A 19,009-nucleotide genomic window follows, 5' to 3' on the forward strand; every position below is an offset into this window, starting at 1 on the left:
AGAAGTTTTGTCGCTGATATACAGAAATGCCTTTGATTTATGCGTGTTGATTTTATATCCTGCCACTTTGCTGAATTCATTTATTAGTTCTAGTAGTTTTTTTGTAGACCCTTTTGGGTCTTCTAGGTATAGAATCATGTCATCTGCAAATAGTGATAATTTAAGTTCTTCCTTTCCTATTTTTATGCCTTTAATTTCTTTCGTCTGTCTAATTGCTCTGGCCAGTGTTTCGAGAACTATATTGAATAGAAGTGGTGATAGAGGGCATCCCTGTCTTGTTCCAGATTTTAGGGGGAATGCCTTCAATTTTTCTCCATTGAGAATGATGCTAGCCTGAGGCTTAGCATAGATAGCTTTTACAATGTCAAGGTAAGTTCCTGTTATCCCTAGTTTTTCTAATGTTTTGAACATAAAGGGATGCTGTACTTTGTCGAATGCTTTTTCTGCGTCTATTGAGATGATCATATGGTTCTTATTTTTAAGTCTATTGATGTGGTGAATAACATTTATTGATTTCCGTATATTGAACCATCCTTGCATCCCAGGGATGAATCCTACTTGATCATGGTGCACAATTTTTTTGATGTGCCTTTGTATCCAATTCACCAGAATTTTATAGAGGATTTTTGCATCTAGGTTCATCAGAGATATTGGTCTGTAGTTTTCTTTCTTTGAGGTGTCTTTGTCTGGTTTCGGAATCAGGGTGATGTTGGCCTCATAGAATGAATTTGGCAGAGCTCCTTCTTTTTCTATTTCCTGAAATAACTTGAAAAGTATTGGTATTAATTCTTCCTTAAAGGTTTTGTAAAACTCCGCTGTATACCCATCCGGTCCTGGGCTTTTCTTGGTTGGAAGTCTTTTGATTGCTTCTTCTATTTCATCTATTGTTATTGGTCTGTTTAAGTTGTGAGTATCCTCCTGACTCAGTCTGGGCAAATCATATGACTTAAGGAATTTATCGATGTCTTCACTATCTTCTATTTTATTGGAATATAGGTTTTCAAAATAATTTCTAATTGTCTTCTGTATTTCTGTAGTGTCTGTTGTGATATTGCCTTTTTCATCCCGTATGTTAGTGATTTGAGTTCTCTCTCTTCTTCTCTTCGTTAGCATGGCTAAGGGTCTGTCGATCTTATTTATTTTTTCAAAGAACCAACTTTTAGTTTTGTTAATTTTTTCAATAGTTTCTTTTGTTTCAATTTCGTTGATTTCCGCTCTGATTTTAATTATTTCTTGCCTTCTGCTACATTTGCTGTTGTTTTTCTCTTCCTTTTCTAGGGCTTTGAGATGAAGTGTGAGCTCATTTATTTGTTGGTTTTTCCTTTTTTTGAGGAATGACCTCCAAGCGATGAATTTCCCTCTTAAAACTGCTTTCATTGTGTCCCATAGATTCCGATATGTTGTGTCTGTATTTTCATTTATCTCTAAGAATTTTTTGATTTCTTCCTTTATGTCTTCTGTAACCCATTGATCATTCAGTAACATATTGTTCATTTTCCATGTGATGTAGGATTTTTCCTTCCATCTTTTATCATTGATTTCCAGTTTCATTCCATTATGATCAGATAAAATGCATGGTATTATCTCCACCCCTGTATATTTACTGAGGGTTGCCCTATGGCATAATATATGGTCTATTTTTGAGGAGGATCCATGTGCTGCTGAGAAAAAAGTATATCCACTTGATGATGGTTGATATATTCTATATATGTCAGTTAAGTCTAGGTTGTTGATTGTGATATTGAGTTCTATAGTTTCTTTATTCAGCTTTTGTTTGGAGGATCTGTCCAATTGTGAGAGAGGTGTGTTGAAGTCACCCATAATTATTGTGTTGTGGTCTATTTGATTCTTGAACTTGAGGAGAATTTGTTTTATGAACGTCGCAGCACCATTATTTGGTGCATAAATATTGATAATTGTTATGTCTTGTTGATGAATGGTTCCTTTTAACAGTATATAATGTCCTTCCTTATCCCTTTTGATTAATTTAGTCTTGAAGTCAATTTTATTCTATATGAGGATGGCCACCCCTGCTTGCTTACGAGGACCGTGTGCATGGTATATTTTTTCCCAACCTTTCACCTTCAGCCTGTGTATGTCTTTTCCAATCAGATGTGTCTCCTGGAGGCAGCATATTGTTGGATTTGTTTTTTTTAATCCATGTTACCAGCCTATGTCGCTTTATTGGAGAGTTTAAGCCATTAATGTTTAGAGTTACTATTGATATATGGTTTGTACTTCCAGCCATGTTTGATTATTTATCTTGTTTTTTTTTTTTTTTTTTTTTTTTTAATTTAGTTTGTTTCTCCATGGTTAGCTTTCCCCCCACCCTCTGTCTTTATAGAGGCACTTCCCACTGATGGTTTTGGTTATTGTTTTTCATTTCTTCCTCGTGTAGTGTTTTGCTCAAGATGCTTTGCAATGCTGGTTTTCTGGCTGCAAATTCTTTTAGCTTTTGTTTATCATGAAAGATTTTTATTTCGTTATCGTACCTGAAGCTTAATTTTGCTGGATACAGAATTCTTGGTTGGCATCCATTGTCTTTCAGTGTTTGAAATACGTTGTTCCAGGATCTTCTCGCTTTCAGCGTCTGTGATGAAAAATCCGTTGTTAACCTTATTGGTTTACCCCTGAATGTAATCTGCCTCCTTTCTCTTGTAGCTTTTAGTATTTTCTCTTTGTTCTGTATATTGGATATCTTCATAACAATGTGTCTTGGCGTTGGTCTACTGTGATTTTGTGTGCTCGGTGTCCTGTATGCATCTACAATTTGTATATCCGTTTCCTTTTTTATTTCTGGAAAGTTTTCTGTAATTATTTCTTTCAGCAGGTTACTCATTCCCTTGGTTTGAATCTCTGTACCTTCTTCTATCCCGATGACTCGTAGGTTTGGTTTCTTTATGTTATCCCATATCTCTTGGATGTTTTTCTCGTGGTTTTTAACCAGCCTTTCTGAGTTGGCTAGGCTCTTTTCAAGATGATATATTTTGTCTTCATTATCTGATGTTCTGGCTTCTACTTGCTCCACTCTGTTAGTGATACTCTCAATTGAGTTTTTAATTTGGTTTATCGTTTCCTTCATTTCTAGAATTATTGTTTGGTTTTTTTTAATAATCTCAATCTCCTGATAAAGATGCTTAACTTCTTCTTTTATCTGTCTATGTAATTCATTTTCAAAGTGTTCTTTCACTGTTTGGATTTGCTGTCTCGTATCTTCTTTAAGGTTCCATTCCATCTGTCTAAGGTATTCCTTGAGTTCTTTATATGACCATTTTTCTGCTGACTCTAGGTCCTCCTGAATATTTAGGCTGTCCTTCATTGTTTGTACTCCTTTTCTTCCTTGCTTTTTTATGCTGCTCATGTTACTTCTTGTTCTGTTTGACTGCTGAGTTACTGTTTACTCTTATAGATTTATTTGATGCTTGGGAGGAAAGATATTAGAAGGGAAGGGAAGAAGTCACTAAAGAGAATGAGAGTAAGCAGGTAGAATTCAAGGAAGGGGGAATAAGAAAATTGAAAAGAAATGAAAAGACAAAAGAAACAAGAATAACAAAGATTAGATAATAAAGAAAGAAAGAAAAGATGAAAAAAAATTTTTAACAAAAATAATAGTGATAATAAAAAATGAAAATTAAAATTTAAAAAAATAATAATAATAAAATAAAAAAAATTAAAAAAAATAGAAACATTGAAAAAAAATTAAAGAACAACAACAAATAAAAATTGAAAATGAAAGAAAAAGAAGAAAAAAAAGAAAAAAAAAGAAAAAGAAAAGAAAAAAAATGATAATAATAATAATAATAATAATAATAAATGCAGTCCTAGAGTTCTATTAACTTCTCTTCCAGTAGGTGGAGCTGTGCCCACTGGGCCAAGCTTCTCCTCTCAATAGGTGGGAACCATTCACTGTGCAGCAGCTCTTTCTCCTAGGCTGGGCGGGTCTCCAATCCTGAGTGTCTAGGGCCTTGTCTTGTGTTTCCTCAAGCCAGGCCGTGCTCACCTGTGGCGCTCACCACAATACTGTCTACACGCCAGGTCTGCTGCTCCTGGGAGCCCTGTTTTCATGAACACCTGGGCTCACTCTCCCTGTTTGCCTCCCTCAGACCCTAAGTTTGTAGAGCTTGGGGCTGAGATCCCCCAGCGAATTTGCTTGCCCTCCTGTAGCCACGCCCCTGGTAGCTGGTGCAAGAGCCCTCAGTTGTCAGCACTGGTGGGAGCGGTAGCCGCGCCGCGAGTCCCGCGCCACTCCTGATTCCCTCGGTCTGGTTATTGCGTTCACAGGAGAGCTGGGAGTGGCCCTTAAGTTTTCCCCGCTGTGTGGAGAGAGATGACTAGGGGATTACACACCTGTCGCGCTGGTTTCAATGCAGTTATCTCCTCCGCCCGTGACGCCATTCTCTGCCATGGTGGTATCCCATGCAAATGGTGACCGTTTGTTCCCTTTGCCGGATGACCAATGCAACGGGTGGGTCCTGACTGTCTCTCCCAATCCCCGTTTCAGTCCTGTGGCCACTGCCTATGAAGGCTCGGTTGCCTTTTACCTCTGTAAGTTCCTAAGGGCCGGCCAATTATTTCAGCGGGATCGTTAGTGCTGAGTCACACGAAGCAGGCGAACCGGAGCTTAATTGCCTCCGATTCGGGCTCTGTGTGTGTGTTCTGAGGGGCCCAGCCTGTACACCCCAGATCCACGTCAGCTCAGCATTGCCTAGTGATCCTGAGCAAACAGCATTTAGACAGTTTACGGCTCCCTATGCCCGCGCAGTTGAAGATGTCAGAGACTTGATCTCTCTGCGCCTGCCACCATGTTACATCTCCTCAGTGATATTCATGTTGCCCTTACAGCTTCCTGGTATAAGCAAGTTCTTGGGATTATACAAACTGCTGCTTCTGTTTCCAGTCCAGATTTCTAGAAATGAAACCCTGCCACCGTCGCCTCCGTCTCTGGGCCGCGCTGACGAGCGCCGCGCTTGTCTGCGACCGTAGCAGAGCCGCCCTGGCCTCCGCAGCTCTTCAGCCCGGTGCCCGGCCCCAGGGGCCCAAGCGGCTGCCGCCGCGGCTCTCCGTCCCCCTCCTCCGGAGCACGGGTCCCCTGGCAGGGGGGTGCAGAACGACCCCAGAGCAGGCTCTGCCCGAAGGTGCAGCGGCGAACAGGCCACCGAGACGCTCGAGGCTGCAGTCCAGCCTTCGGAGGACAGGGCTCGGCACGCAGCCCAGCTCCAACCTCTAGGTGCGGCTGCCGGACAGTGTATTCAGAGCCATCAAGACAGCAAGCAGAAAGCAAATGGCGGCTCCCGCGGAGTGGATTTTCGGCACAGAAACCACAGCCCCGCCAACAATCCCAATCCACAAACCCTCCCTGTATAAAAAATATTCAAAAAAAAGATAAGAAAAAAAAAGGCGGGGCGCACTGAGCTTTCTTTGCCTCGGGTACTTACAATCCACTGCTGATTACACATTCAGCTTCTCCGCCCGGAGCGAAGCGAAAGAGCTCATTACTTTCTATTTCCACTATTGTAATGTACATATTTATAGGTCCTCTCCTGCTGAATGCTCTCTAGATATTGGAGATGAATCTTTCCTTCACAGTGAGGCCCTGACTGGTCTGTTCCCCTAGAGTAGGACTTCATCATAGCACAGGTTACTGTGTAGATCTCCTATCAGTGTCTCAGTCCATTGTCTCATGCTGTAGGCTTTCAACTTGTTGCCCAAGAGGCTTTTCCAATAAGCAAAGGTAATCCCCCAATTTAGAATATTTTAACATCTCCCATTTCCTAGAAAACAAACTTTTCAATTCTAGCAGTTCACGCAAGACTCTTTGTAAGTTCATTTTCTCCTGCCATCAGGTCGTATGTTCTTCCATGATCCCTCCATGGGCCACATGCTCTAAGCCTCTTGACACACTTTTGGGTCTTAGTATATGCTGTGCCCTCTGCCTGTTTAGCAACTCCCCTCAGCTTTTAATGTCCCTTTTCCTGGCTTAATCCAGGGAGACTTAGGTACTTACTTACTTTTCTACATTTATACATTTCTAGTACATAGTGCTATTTTGGTACTTATCAGGTTTTTATTTGTTTGCCTGTCTCTCCACTTGACCCTGAGATGTTGAGCGGTTGGGAATAGATCTTTTTATCTTGATATCTTGGTGCTGAAATGTTCAGTAAATGCTGAATAAATGAGGAATGAGTCAAGTTTTGTGATATCATCTACATTTTCCTCTTTGGTATTGACACTTCACATAGGTGTGCTGAGTTAACATAAAGAACTAGAAGCTACTCCTGAGGACCCAAAGCCTCCTGGTCATTAATGACAGGATAAGGGAGGGAAGGTATGACTAAGAGGGGCAAAACCCCCTGCTTTTTTTTTCACTAGGTACCTCATCATTCTGTCTGTGGATTATTATGGTAAAAAAAAGGCTGCAGTTGGTAGGTGTGGGAGAGAGCCTCCACCACAGGCTTTGCACAGACCATGGGGTTCATGATCCCAATGTTCCACTCAGGGACTATTATGTATTGATTCAAGTACATTTTCTGGTGTGGCTTCATTTATGTCAAGTGTGTTTCAATTGCTCTCCAGTCCTTGCCTTTTGCTATCAGTGACAGAAAACCATGAGAAGACACCATTTCCTGTCAGTGAGGATTTGGAGAGCTGCATTTCCTTCTGGCTATATACCCAGAATGATAAGGCCAGGCATCACCTTCCTGGAGGGTTACTTTCATTTATCTTCTAGTAAGCCTCTTGGATTTCAATACCAATGTTCCCCCACCCCCGCTTGTGAATCTTTCCATGGGTTCATATTAGTATATTCTTCCATTCAATATTTCAGTTTGAAATATTTTGGGGACTACTGAACTGGAGTTAAAAGCTGGGTTTTAGTCAGTTATCTCCCATCTCCTTTCAGAAAGAGCCAGATGACTTACCTAGTAACAGCCAGGATTAGGTTAGGTCTACTGAAGACAGAGGACACTGGCTGTATTTTTGGAACAGAGAAGAGAATTGAGGGAATTTCATTCTCTCGAGGTTTTTAACAAAGAAGCATGAATTCAATGAGGGTATCATTAAATCTATAAGCTCTATCTGGAGACAAGCTGAGGTGATAGAAATTATTAGGCAACTTAATTTAGAATTTAACAGAAATTCATGTACTCTACATTGATTATGTAATTATATAAGGTTGCAATTTATATCATAAATATAGGATTATATTAAGTAATTTAGGATTTTACAATTAACTCTAAAAAAATCCTCTGATGTATTGGAATCTGTTCTTTGAAATGGTAAAATTTCATTTGAAAGTATATTGATTACTTACACAGATTAAAGTCTGAGAAACTATTACCAGATATGAAAAAGATAAATTATAGATTTAAAAATGAGCAGCCAAAAGAAAAAAATAACCAATATTACTTGGAGGAGAAAAAAGATGAGCTTGATTAGCTTGCTTCATTAATGCGGTCAGCCAGGAAAGAAAATAAAGGTGATTTGTGAATTATAACCCTATAGTTTAAGATTTGTGTGATAAATTTTTTGCTGCAGTAGCAGATCCTCCTGCAAGGTATTTGATCTGCAAAGGCTACGAGCTATTGGCTCTGGCTCAGGGCTTCTACTAAGGTGAAGATGGAAATGATTAAGTTGCTGACACCCTACATTTGAAATCAGCTCACTAGTGTTCATCCACGTTGTGTTCAGGACTCAGTCTGCTCTGTCCTGTTCTCATTCTTACAGGGATGGTTCTGTTCACAGCTCTGTTTTTGCAGGAATAGCTTTTTTTTTTTTTCTTTCCCAGAGTAAGGAAGGTCAGGGGGAACAAAAGACAGCCAAAGATTTTTTAAAAATTCTAGAAAGGCTTATTTAATTTACGAGGCTGTATGGTTTATTATCAGATATGAGAAGAATTTTAAAAGTATAGAGAACATGGGGCCTGAAAGGGTTTATTAATAGAACATATCTATGCAATTTGATCATGTTATTTGAGACTTCTGTCTCACTAGGGTTCCAAAGAAGTGGCGACCTGCTGTGGACCCAGCACACTGTGAATCATATGATCCAGTTCAGAAGAGCAGGAGAGGTGGCCCACAGCTCCCCGCATGGTCACTTAGAAAAGCTTACCATTAGCTGCTCTTGTCATCCATTGTTTTTTCAAGGGTTGGTGAAAAAGACCATGAAAGTTGCTAGGTTTTCTCATTTTCTTCTTTTCAGACTTTTTCAAGATTACCCTCTCTAGCAATAAGTGCTGATAAGCAAAGAAGCAAAGAACATTCTGGGAATGTGTTCTAACTTTTGTCTGCTGCAATTCCGGAAGCCTGGGAACAAGTGGAGTCTCTGTCCTAGCTGAGAATACAGGGACAGGAAGGAATGAGCCGGATCCACTGCTCCTCATGCAGCCATGACATGTGGAAAAGACTTTTGGAGGAGGCTTGGCCTCTGAGGGAACACAGGTAGTGGGAGAAAGGCCAGGAAGATTCCAGAAGAGGGATGAGAGTTTCCTCTATGACATGCTCTGAGACCTTCCCAGGGCTTTGTGACTCTCCTCAAAGCCTAGAGTGAAGTGTGCACACCAGTCTCTATGTGAAACAGACATGGCCCTTGCTGTTTTAATCCTTGTCACATGTTGTTACAGACTTTCTGTGTTTTCCTCTTTGGTCAATGGTACAGAAAGTTTTAATATTTATGTGAGAATATTTCATTATTTCCTAGTCATGTCCTTACTTTGTACTGGAAACACATGTGAGAATTATTGTTTTTCTGTTTTGCAAGCTCTGGCCTCAACTCATCATCAATAAAGCGGAGAGACTTTTTCTTGTATTTGTGACTTTTGCCATGATTCACCATCCATACAAATGGCCTGGTTGCTATAGAAACGTAAGTACCAAAAAGCGGCAGCGAACAGTGGCACAGAATAAAGACATAAATAATGTGGGGGAAATAAACCAAGGTACAGTGAAAGTGGCAATAAAAATTTTATCCTCAGTTACTTGGGAAGATCTTTACATCTAATGTGACCATACCAAACTTAGGCAATTAAAAAAGAAAAAAGAAATTCTCAAAAATTTTTTTCTGGAATTTGGAATACTATCATAATTTTCTCAAGTCTTTTTGAAGTAGGAATAAAAGTTTGTAGTATTTGGGGCTTTGTCGTCTGATTAAAATATAAAATGTATGGTATCCTGAGATATATTTATAAACCCCCTGTTATGCACATGTGATCAGTGGTGCTTTTGTGGCTAATGTCTACAGAAAACATGAATTAGAAATTTTCTGAACCAGGTTTCTGTTTATATTCTTACTATGTTGGAGAACAACATGCTGATTTTTGAGTTGGTTATGGGTGTCAGTGACAGTGTGCCCTCGACTTTGTTCCCTACTAAAAAATGCAAGATGTGTCAATATCAACCTGAGCTAGCCAAACACATTATCATTCATTTGTATTACTAATGGCCTTAATCAACACAGCAAATCTTGCCTAACACAAACAAATGGTTAGCCTTTGAAGCAGAAGTACAAACATCAATGAATTCATTTTAATTGTTCTTCCCTACTGAGGGCTGTTAGTAATGAGTACTGTACATGAAGCCATTATATATTTATATAAATTTATATACAAATATCTGCTTCAAATCTGAAGGCATTAAATGAAAGACTCAAGATCTATGCATTATGTCAAAGTGTACCATTGTAGAAAATGCCTAAATTTGAAAGCAATGGCAACAGACTTTCACATTGGACAATTCAGGTTCAGGTATATAACACTAATATAACTATGCAGCATAACTAACAATTAAGTAGTGCTTACTATTCACCAGATATTGTTTAGCTCGCGCGCGCACACACACACACACACACACACACACACACATATATATATATATATATATATATATTATTATTATTATTTTTCTTCAAAATCACCCAAAGAAGTAATCACTACATTTATCTCTAATTTTCACTGAGGCATAAAGAGCTAAGCAAACGTGCTCAGGGTCCCCTAGCTAGAGTGTATGATGCTGGAATGAGACTTCCTACTTCTAGAGTCCAGGCTCATGATCACTTTACTTCATTGCCTTCAACTAGTTTCTTCTAAAAGTAAATAATTTACTCTAGTCTTAGCTAAGAAATGAATGAAACTCTTGATGCTTCTTGCTCTTTCTTTGACTAAACTCAATCTTCCATTTTACTAATTTCAAATTCATTGTCATTTTCACATATTGAAGGTGACAAATCTCCTTATACTTGAAAGGACACGCAAGTCAAAATCATGTATCCATCATGGTAGTGACCCTCTTTTTCTATGATTTTCTTTGTAAGGAAGCACTTGGATTCCTTTAACATGAAGAAACCACTTTCCAGTGTGGGGGATGGCTGGTGACCCTCAATGTTGGGGCACTGATGGGACTGGTGAGAGGTCCTCTGGAGATGACGAATCTCTAGCAAACCAGTCCTTCTTACAAGAGCATCTGGTCAGTACTAGCCTGGAAGGACCAGGGTTGGTTTCATTTAAATAACTTGAGGCTGTTCCTTGTTTTTATTTCTACGGTCAGCACAGGAAGAAACCCCATCTTCTTTAGGTTTATTTATAGGAATCACAATCACAACCACCAAAAAGATAAAAGGGGCAAGAAACACACCTCTCTAAACCATGATTAGACCTGGTTGGAGATGTTAGTGATCTCTTTCACTCAAAGTTTTGTGATTATGGTGATAGAATATGATCTTCCTCTACAGAAAAGAAAAATTAAGGAGTGATTTGTGTTTCTCCCCTGTTAAAACATTCTATCATCCTTTTTCTTCCTTTGTACAGATAGCCAGCTATCTTAAACTGAGTAGCTAACTACACCTTTCTAGTCTTGCTTAGTCTATATTTTATTTGGCTGTCCCCAAAGCTAGAGTTTCCAAGAATGATAGTTAAAATTCCTAGACTTTAGGATGTTTGCTGTAAATATGAGCATCCTTCCTACCTTCTTAATGCTGCAAAGGGTAATAAGAAATTCATGTGAGAGAAGTGAGTCTCACTGGGGTAAGTTAGTGAGAAAAGTAAGGGGAACTTTGGGAATGAGATATAATATGAAAAAGCATGTTCAAATTTATCACTGATTTTGGTGGGGGCTAAGTCAGGTCATGAAATATAATTTAGTATGAAATTTAACTTGTTATATTATTTGTTAAATAATTTGTTATATAACTTGTTAAATTTAATTTGTTATATGAAATAGCATTAAAAATGTATGAGATTATTACCTTTATCAAAAGGGGGGCAGAGTTTTACAACATAGCTTTAGAGGGAATAAGAAACTAAGAATAAAGGTTTCATCCAAAGCTATCCAGAATATAAGAAGGAGTCTTAAAAGTCACACCTTTGACTAAAGTCACACCTTTGACTACTTCATGACATCAAAAGAGGAAGAAAAAAATGTCCATATAAAGTTGTAGGAAAAGATAGTATGAACCAGTGGCTGTCCGAAATTATACCCAGCCAATCATTATCATGCAGAGTATGGGCACCATGTCATTATCCTTGGCCCAGAGTTCTGGCTTCTTATATCTACTTGATCACTTAGGCATTCAAATGCTCTTCCCACAGGTCTCAACGAATTGAAGACTCCAGTGCCTGCTTGTTTTCCACAGGCCAAATGACTAACGTTGGGTAACATTTCACTTACGTGAGCTTTTGAAGTCTTTCTTTTTCAGTCTCCTCCTCATCATGGTTCCTCGTGGGCTAGTAGAGTAGAGGCTTCGAGGTAAAGTCCCCATGTTCAGGGAACTCAGGCTGTACGCACTCATGGAGGTAGGAGAGAAGGATGAAGACACCACAGCTGCTGTAAGAGAGTGAAGACTTGGCACAGAGCACTCGCAGATGGTCTTTGAGCTGCCACCCCTGCCAGCCAGCTTTAATTCAGAAAGACACACATGATGAACAGCAGCGGCTAGTAGCTACCCAACCAGACAGAGACAAGGCTTCAGGAGCCAGGAGACAGCACTTTGGAATCTCAAGAGTTACAAGAGCTTAGAAGTGCTGAGGAGTAGCAAGAGCCTCAGAAGCACACAGGAAAACAGAGACTCTATGAGGTTTGCTTCAAACAACAAAAAAACAGACATTTAAACAATGTTCTCCACAAACAACAACCCAAGGCATCTGATACATGATCTAATTTTCATAGATATTTTCTGACACGGATTTCACACACACAAAGAACTGAGAACACCATACTCCATATAATATTCTGAACTGTTATTTCCTGAATCATGTATCAAGAATTCTGAACATTAATTTCCTTTCTTAACGACAAATTCTTTCTGATGGAAAAGACTAAGGAGATATTGCAAATAACACATCGTTACTAAGAAAAAAAAAGCACGCAACACCCACAAAGCAGAAGATGGAATGAATTAGAGGTGGAAGGATCGAGAAGAATATAATTTAAATGAAAGACCAAGAGGAGAAAGCCTGGAACATTACGAGGGCTGTTTGGAGGAGGCGCTTTCGGGAATGTCAGGGCTGGCACTCTGCAATGGTCAGGGTGGTGCGTATTATAGTGGTGGTTGGTGTGAAGGCTGCAGTGGTTGCTGGCCCAGGAATCCCAGGGAAGTTGCCTGTCGCTCCTCTGAATTTTCACTGCCCACATGAAGTGATGATGAGAAATAAGAAAAACAAACAAACAAACAAAGAACCAAAAAAAAAAAAAGAGGAAAAAGTAACTGAATTGCACAAATAAAAAAGAAAAAGTGTAACAAAATGAAAGCTGATTGCAAAGGAAAAAAATCACTTGGCTTTTGCCTTTTCTCAGTGGTCAGCGAAAGAGATGGTTAACATCAGCAATGGAAACTTTTCATCTTCCCAAGACTAATGCATGTCTGGGTCCGACCCATTTTTTTCTCCTTTTAGGATGGCCATTGAATCAATTTCTAATCTCTCCCTATGTTTTGCAGTAGAGATTAAAAACATTTTTTTTTAAACTTAAAAGTCAGCTCCAAAAAGATCTATGGTATACGATTAGTAATTAAAGATTTGCAAATATTGGCCATTTAGTAGCACTTGTTTGGAGAAAAAGAAAAGAAGGAACAATAAATCACATTGTCTCATGATTCGTGTGGGTTACTAGTCACACATCACAATTTACTGCTCTGACATTTTAATTACGCCATGATCCATCACTTGGACTTGATTTTCCTCAACAATAAACCACTCTAATCATCGGTCAGTATCAGAATCTTATCTGTATCCTGACTGAAAAGGAGAAGATAAAAGTCTCAATATATTTAAATTTTTTTTTTTTTGGAAAAAGTGCTTTTCCATTAGAAATAGTTAATTCTTGAAATACTCCACATATTCTATCTATTTCATAAAATATGAGGTTTATTTCAAAGACTTGGTGCCCCTTTTATTTATTAAAGAGTGCTTATCATGCTTCTATCCTAGTTTTGATGTGATTTTCTACCCAGCATTCTGATATATGAGTAATTACGTTTGCTATTGACAGGAAGTTTTTCACTGAACGATCTGACAAAGTTAAAATAACTATGAGGTTTTATTTCTTTCAGTTTTTCAGGATTCTAATGTTAGGTGTCTTACATGTGAATTATTTAACAGTAGTTATTCATATAGAGGGGCTGAATGTATATATTTATGTAGATAAGAACTTAAGTTACACTGTCCATGAAACCAGCTTCCATGTGCTTCTTGTGCTTTCTGGAGTGAGACAGTACATGGAACACAAGCCCTAGCATGGACAGTCATTGTGCAATGAGGACGATCTGGTTTTTGGATGCTTTTTGCCCTTCTTCTCTGTATGACCTTGGCTAGCTACTCAGCCGCTCAGCCTCAGTTTCCTCATATCCAACTGGAGGTCATCAGAGCGTCTGCTCCCCAGGACTGCTGTGAGGGTTAAGCACGCAAGGAGCTCAGTGTGGTGCTGACGTGGATAAGAACAAATGAATTGGGAGTTGTTACACTGATTCTCCTACTGTTCTCTCCACTTATATAGTAATGGACTTTTCAAAGGAAATAGATGTGAGTCACTCAACAAATTTCACTCACTGAACACTTAAGTCTCAGAGGGCTGGTCAGAAATCTGCAGAACACTTTCAAAGCCAACTGTGCAGTCTTAGATCATCCCGCCCTTTCCTTCCACTCCATTGCTGTTTGGGTTTCCTCTCCCTCTCCACTATCCTGGGTCAAGCCACCACCTCCTTCACCTAGAGCTCGGCATCACCTCCAGACTTGGTTCTCTGATTCGTCTCTTGCACACCTGCTTTTCAGTATCCGCAACACAGCCAGGCGGAGCTTTTAAGTATCTAGGTTGGATCCTGTCACTCTTGTTCAGAGGGCTTATCATTATACCCACAATCCAACGCAGGCTCTCCTCTCTTTGGCTTCATCTGTATCACCGCCTTCTCCATTCATATTCTCAGCCTCACTGGCCTCAACTCTTGTTATTAGCACAAGCCAGGCTTCCTGCCTGCCTTCAGGCCTTTACCTTGCTATTCTTCCCCCAGTTATTTGTGCAGCGGGCTCCTTCTCATCATTCAGGTCTCAGCTCAGATGCCACCTTCTCAGAGAAGTGACTGCTGACGTCCCTGGATGAACTAGCGGCCTCTCAAATGGTATCCCATTATTATTTTATATTTTTCAAAGCACTTACTACTGTCTGAAATGGCGTTATTTATATAATACAGTTTTTAATGTTGGTCTCTTTCTACAAGAATTTAAATTCTACAAGAAGAGGGATCCACTGCCTTACTCACTAGATATATTTTAGCAACTGGACTAGTGCCTGGTACATACTGATTGATGTGGGAATAAATCAGTAAATGAATGCACAGGGGAGCAGGGATAGCAGTCAGAGTGTCCATATCCACACAGCAGCTGCATTTTCTCTTGGATAAAAAAGTGTCACAGGGACGTCCCTAGTGGATCTTTCACCGTCCTCATTCACTTTGGTGTATAAAAGTTAACTTTTTAGCAAGAAGCAGTTATTATTGGGTCTGGCTAATCTACAACCACAGCCCCCCTACTGTACTCTAAACAAAATATTATCTGTGTTTAAAATAAAGTTAGGGCAGAGTGAATGGGCTTCAGAATTCCACACCCACCTTTTGACCCAGTTCTTAATTGACTGCTTTGAACATTCCTCAGCATTCATAAGGACTGTCAAGCCCAATTAATAAATCAATAAGAAAGGTATTGTTGACTACCTGTTGTGTGCCTAGCACTGTGCCCATTGTTGCAGGCTGGTTAAATATCTGTTGTAAACTTTACCTGGACTTTGAACTACTACTAGGGGCTGAATCTTCATATACAATGAAATAACTTAGAGACAAAATGATATAAGATGATACACAAAATTGCATGCCATGGATAATGAGTACAAAAAGTCTTCACCAAATAACTTAGGGCAGAGGAGAGAGTCTTCTTTTCTGAATGTACACTCCTAATCTACTGTGCTTTATAGCGGTGCACTTAATTTTCATGTATTATGTAAATATTTCAGGAATTTAATAATCAGAGGTTACATTTTTGGGCATGCTCTTTCATTTTGCAAAGCACATTCAGACACATTCTCTTATTTTGCAAAAAAAGGCAGCCTGCTTCCACTGAGTTCTTACTATATTCCAGGCACTATGCTGAGCAATTTTTCATGTATCATCTCTGATAATCCCATCTTATTCCCATAAGACAGGTATTATAACCCCTACTTTACAGATGAAAACCTGAACTGAAGAAGAGTTGGGAAGCTTGCTTAAAGTCCCACGTGGTGGAGCCAGCCTTAAAGCTCTGGAAGTCTGTTCTAGAGTTTTTGCCCTCAGCCACACCACACTCTACTGCGTCTTCCTATGTGTGTCCTGAATACCTTATTGCAGATAAGCAAACAGCAAGTTTAATATAAAATGCTTTTCATGTCATGTCATGGTGGCATCACTGGGGCAGTCTTAAGAGGTATATAACATGGAAGGTGCTGTCCTTTGTTCTCCTTGCCCAGACCAGGATGTTTGAGAAAAAGGGTAACAGTTGCTCTGGTTGCCCCTGGATTTCATAAATGGAATGTTCTCTTTGTATTGAATGTAACTAGTTTAGTGACACTGGCCACATTTTCTTTTCCAAAGTCTCAGTTTTCTTTAGTTGTCATTATATTTCCCAAAGACCCTCAATGGGAATACTTTTTAACCTCATTGAAAACTCACTTTTGTCAACTTCTTTAATGTGGTTCTCTACTACCAAAGGTACCATGAATTTCTTTTTTCACCTTGCCCTGAAAACACTGTGGTGAAAGCTTTGTTGCTAACAAAATTTGAGAAATGTATCTCCATCTACCTGTGGGATGGGAGACATGCTGTTTTGGCATCAGAGGTCTTGAAACAATAACCAGAACTGTCTTATGGAAAAAGACTGAAACTATGTGAAACTTGACTAATACAAAAATAGAAGTTTGAAAATTTCAAACACAACAAAATTTTTCTTATACTATTTTTCTTTTTTGACCATGATTTAATTAAGTTTGGGAGTTAGTATTTATATCCTCTTGGAAATCCAAGTCTGATTTTGATTTTACAATGTAGGGGAGATGCCAATATGTTAGGTTAGGAAGATGGTGAACAACTTTTAGCAAAGGCTGATGATGGGATTGGAAGTATAAGCTGGAGTCACATAAACTGTCAGCCTCCTGCCCCTCCAATATAAATATCAGGTTTTCCACAGTGAAGAAAAAACATGTGTTCTTGGTCTATACATTTTAGTATCTATATTCATTTTTTAAAATTGTCTTGGCAAGGAGGTAAAACTAATTAATATTTCAAGAGTTGGAAACTAGTTGAGCCATTTATAATTTGTGTACAGGGAAAATCAAAGTAAAATAAATGAGGTTGAAAAGACAATAGCATTTTAAGAGGGTCTGTTATGCATTTCTGATTCACTGGTTTCAGGATGGAGCAAGCAAAACATCATGCTTAACATGCACCACCCAGCACCCACTCTTACACTCGATGCTCCAAATCCAATGCAACTTAAGATCCACTTTCAAGAAACTTAGGCAATTTTAGTGTTCTCTCCTCTTGGCCTGTTTGCAGGAAAGGCTCATTGGGGCTCCTGGTAGGAATGGTGTGTATGCCATGAACTTCACCTTCCTATAGTTCCTTAGCATCTCTATTCAAATGATGCTGATTTTCTTTTCTTAACCTGCCTATGCTGCATCATTTCTCTACTCCGATGTGTAAAATTAAAATCTGATAAGGGTAATGTGTACTAGAGATTTTCATTAGCTCCAGGGCTGTCTAAGCTCCATTTAATTAAAAATGTTGCATCCAGCTGACTCATTCAGTATGAAAATTATCTAGTTCTTTTTTTGTTTCCTTCTTTTTTCACTGCAGAGAAGAGCTGCACATTTTGGAAGGTGATAAACACATAATACAAATGACCTCTGCATAAGCAAAATTTCAATTCTCATGAAAATGTGCTTTCTTTAAATAGACAGAAATGTATTCTCCCCTCTTTTAGGCCAATGCAAGTGAGGCTCCTGGCTTCAAGAAATAAATAAAGAGAGCACTAGCTTAAGGGACAGGCAGGAGTTGGGACAAAGACCTTACTGGAGAGCCTGACATCATTTGATTTGTGGCTCAAGTCCTTTTACTTATACCAGGTTTTGTTTTGTTTTGTTTCATTACTGAGGATTGAATTCAGAGGCATTCGATCACTGAACCCTATCCTCAGCCCTATTTTGTATTTTTTTTAAAAAATATTTATTTATTTATTTATTTAGCTGTAGATTTAGAGACAGGGTCTCACTGAGTTGCTTAGCGCCTTGCTTTTGCTGAGCCTGGCTTTGAACTCTCGATCCTTCTGCCTTACTTTCTGAGCTGCTGGGATTATAGGCATGAGACCCTACACCCAGCCTCTTACACCAGGTTTTGTTTGAAGGTGAACAGGTAGATGATACATAAATACTCTGAAGACATAACTGTGAACTTCAAGACTGAAATGCAGATCCCCTCAGCTGATACTTTTTATTGAATAAATGGAGTCAAGTATTGATTGTCCTGTGTCAGATGTTTGATCAGAAAGGTTGTTCTCTCTTCTAAGAAAAACACCACTGTAGAAAATAGACAAAATATATAGGAGCTCAGCTATTCCTACCACTGGGGCTCCCTACCAAACACTTGAGGAGTTTTCTATCAGTATATATTTTATTTTAAAAGGTGAATTTTACTATTTGCCTTTATTAACTTTTATATAGACTGGAAATTCAATATGAATACTTCTATAGGGAAGTCAAATTATTCCCCCTTCTTACCACACTCAATTTCTACCAAAGACATTTTTTTTAAAAAAATATCAAATAGTACTAGCCCTGAAAATTCTATTTCCAACAAAGATTCTTTCTGCAACTTTGGGATTTCCAGCAAATTACGAGTGGCTTGAAAAAAGAGATTTGGAAGAGGAAACAGGGTACACAAAGATAACCTATTGTTTTGAAAAGAAGCATAAAGGCAGAATTGAATTCAGTGTCTTTCTGCTTTCTAACTCTCTGGAGGAAGTGACAAGGGTAAGACTAAGATAAAGAGATGGATCCTCTCACCATGGTCAGGTCCCTTCAGGGCCAGGCGGGTCTGATGATGGGGAAGGATCTCCAACTTGACCTGGTCAGTGGTGTTCGCCAGGAACTGAGTCGCCTCCGCGAGCGTGCAGTACTCCATGCTAGTGCCATCGATGGACAGGATGTGATCCCCCACGTGCAGCGCACCACATCTACGGGAAGGAGAAACACTGGGTACCATGAAGTGTCTTTCTCTTTGGAATACGACTTTCATGTCCTTCATAGTTTCACACAGTTTTCATTTACTTTTAAAAAAAAAAGGAAAAGTTTGAGTGTTATAGGAAACACCATCGGTCAAATTATAAGCACCTTGGATGTGAATCAGAATGTAAAGTCTTGTAGAGAATGCAGAAAAATGCTAAGGAACATTTTTTTTCTCTTGTCCTCTTCAAAAAATATTATTTGGGGATGGGCGATGCTGCATGTTGTGA

At 39.1% G+C, this 19,009-nt stretch overlaps 1 protein-coding gene across 16 annotated transcripts in view; it reads right to left on the reverse strand.

The window, feature by feature from the left end:
* Nucleotides 1-19,009, reverse strand: part of Grip1 (glutamate receptor interacting protein 1) — a 645,398-nt gene that overhangs the window by 75,138 nt on the left and 551,251 nt on the right. For 6 of the 16 annotated variants that reach the window (XM_058574656.1, XM_046430647.2, XM_058574652.1 and 3 more), the window contains 3 exons: nucleotides 18,561-18,730; nucleotides 12,452-12,607; nucleotides 11,655-11,810 (listed from right to left, as the gene is read on the reverse strand). In XM_058574656.1, coding sequence (XP_058430639.1) covers nucleotides 11,655-11,810; nucleotides 12,452-12,607; nucleotides 18,561-18,730 — 482 coding nt within the window. The remainder of the gene's footprint in view (nucleotides 1-11,654; nucleotides 11,811-12,451; nucleotides 12,608-18,560; nucleotides 18,731-19,009) is intronic. The other 10 variants (XM_058574657.1, XM_058574659.1, XM_058574653.1 and 7 more) reach the window with 4 other exon arrangements.

The sequence above is a fragment of the Marmota monax genome, unplaced genomic scaffold (assembly GCF_021218885.2).
Source record: "Marmota monax isolate L192 unplaced genomic scaffold, Marmota_monax_Labrador192_F-V1.1 WCK01_AAM20220418_F8-fsc00056, whole genome shotgun sequence".
NCBI lineage: Eukaryota > Metazoa > Chordata > Mammalia > Rodentia > Sciuridae > Marmota > Marmota monax.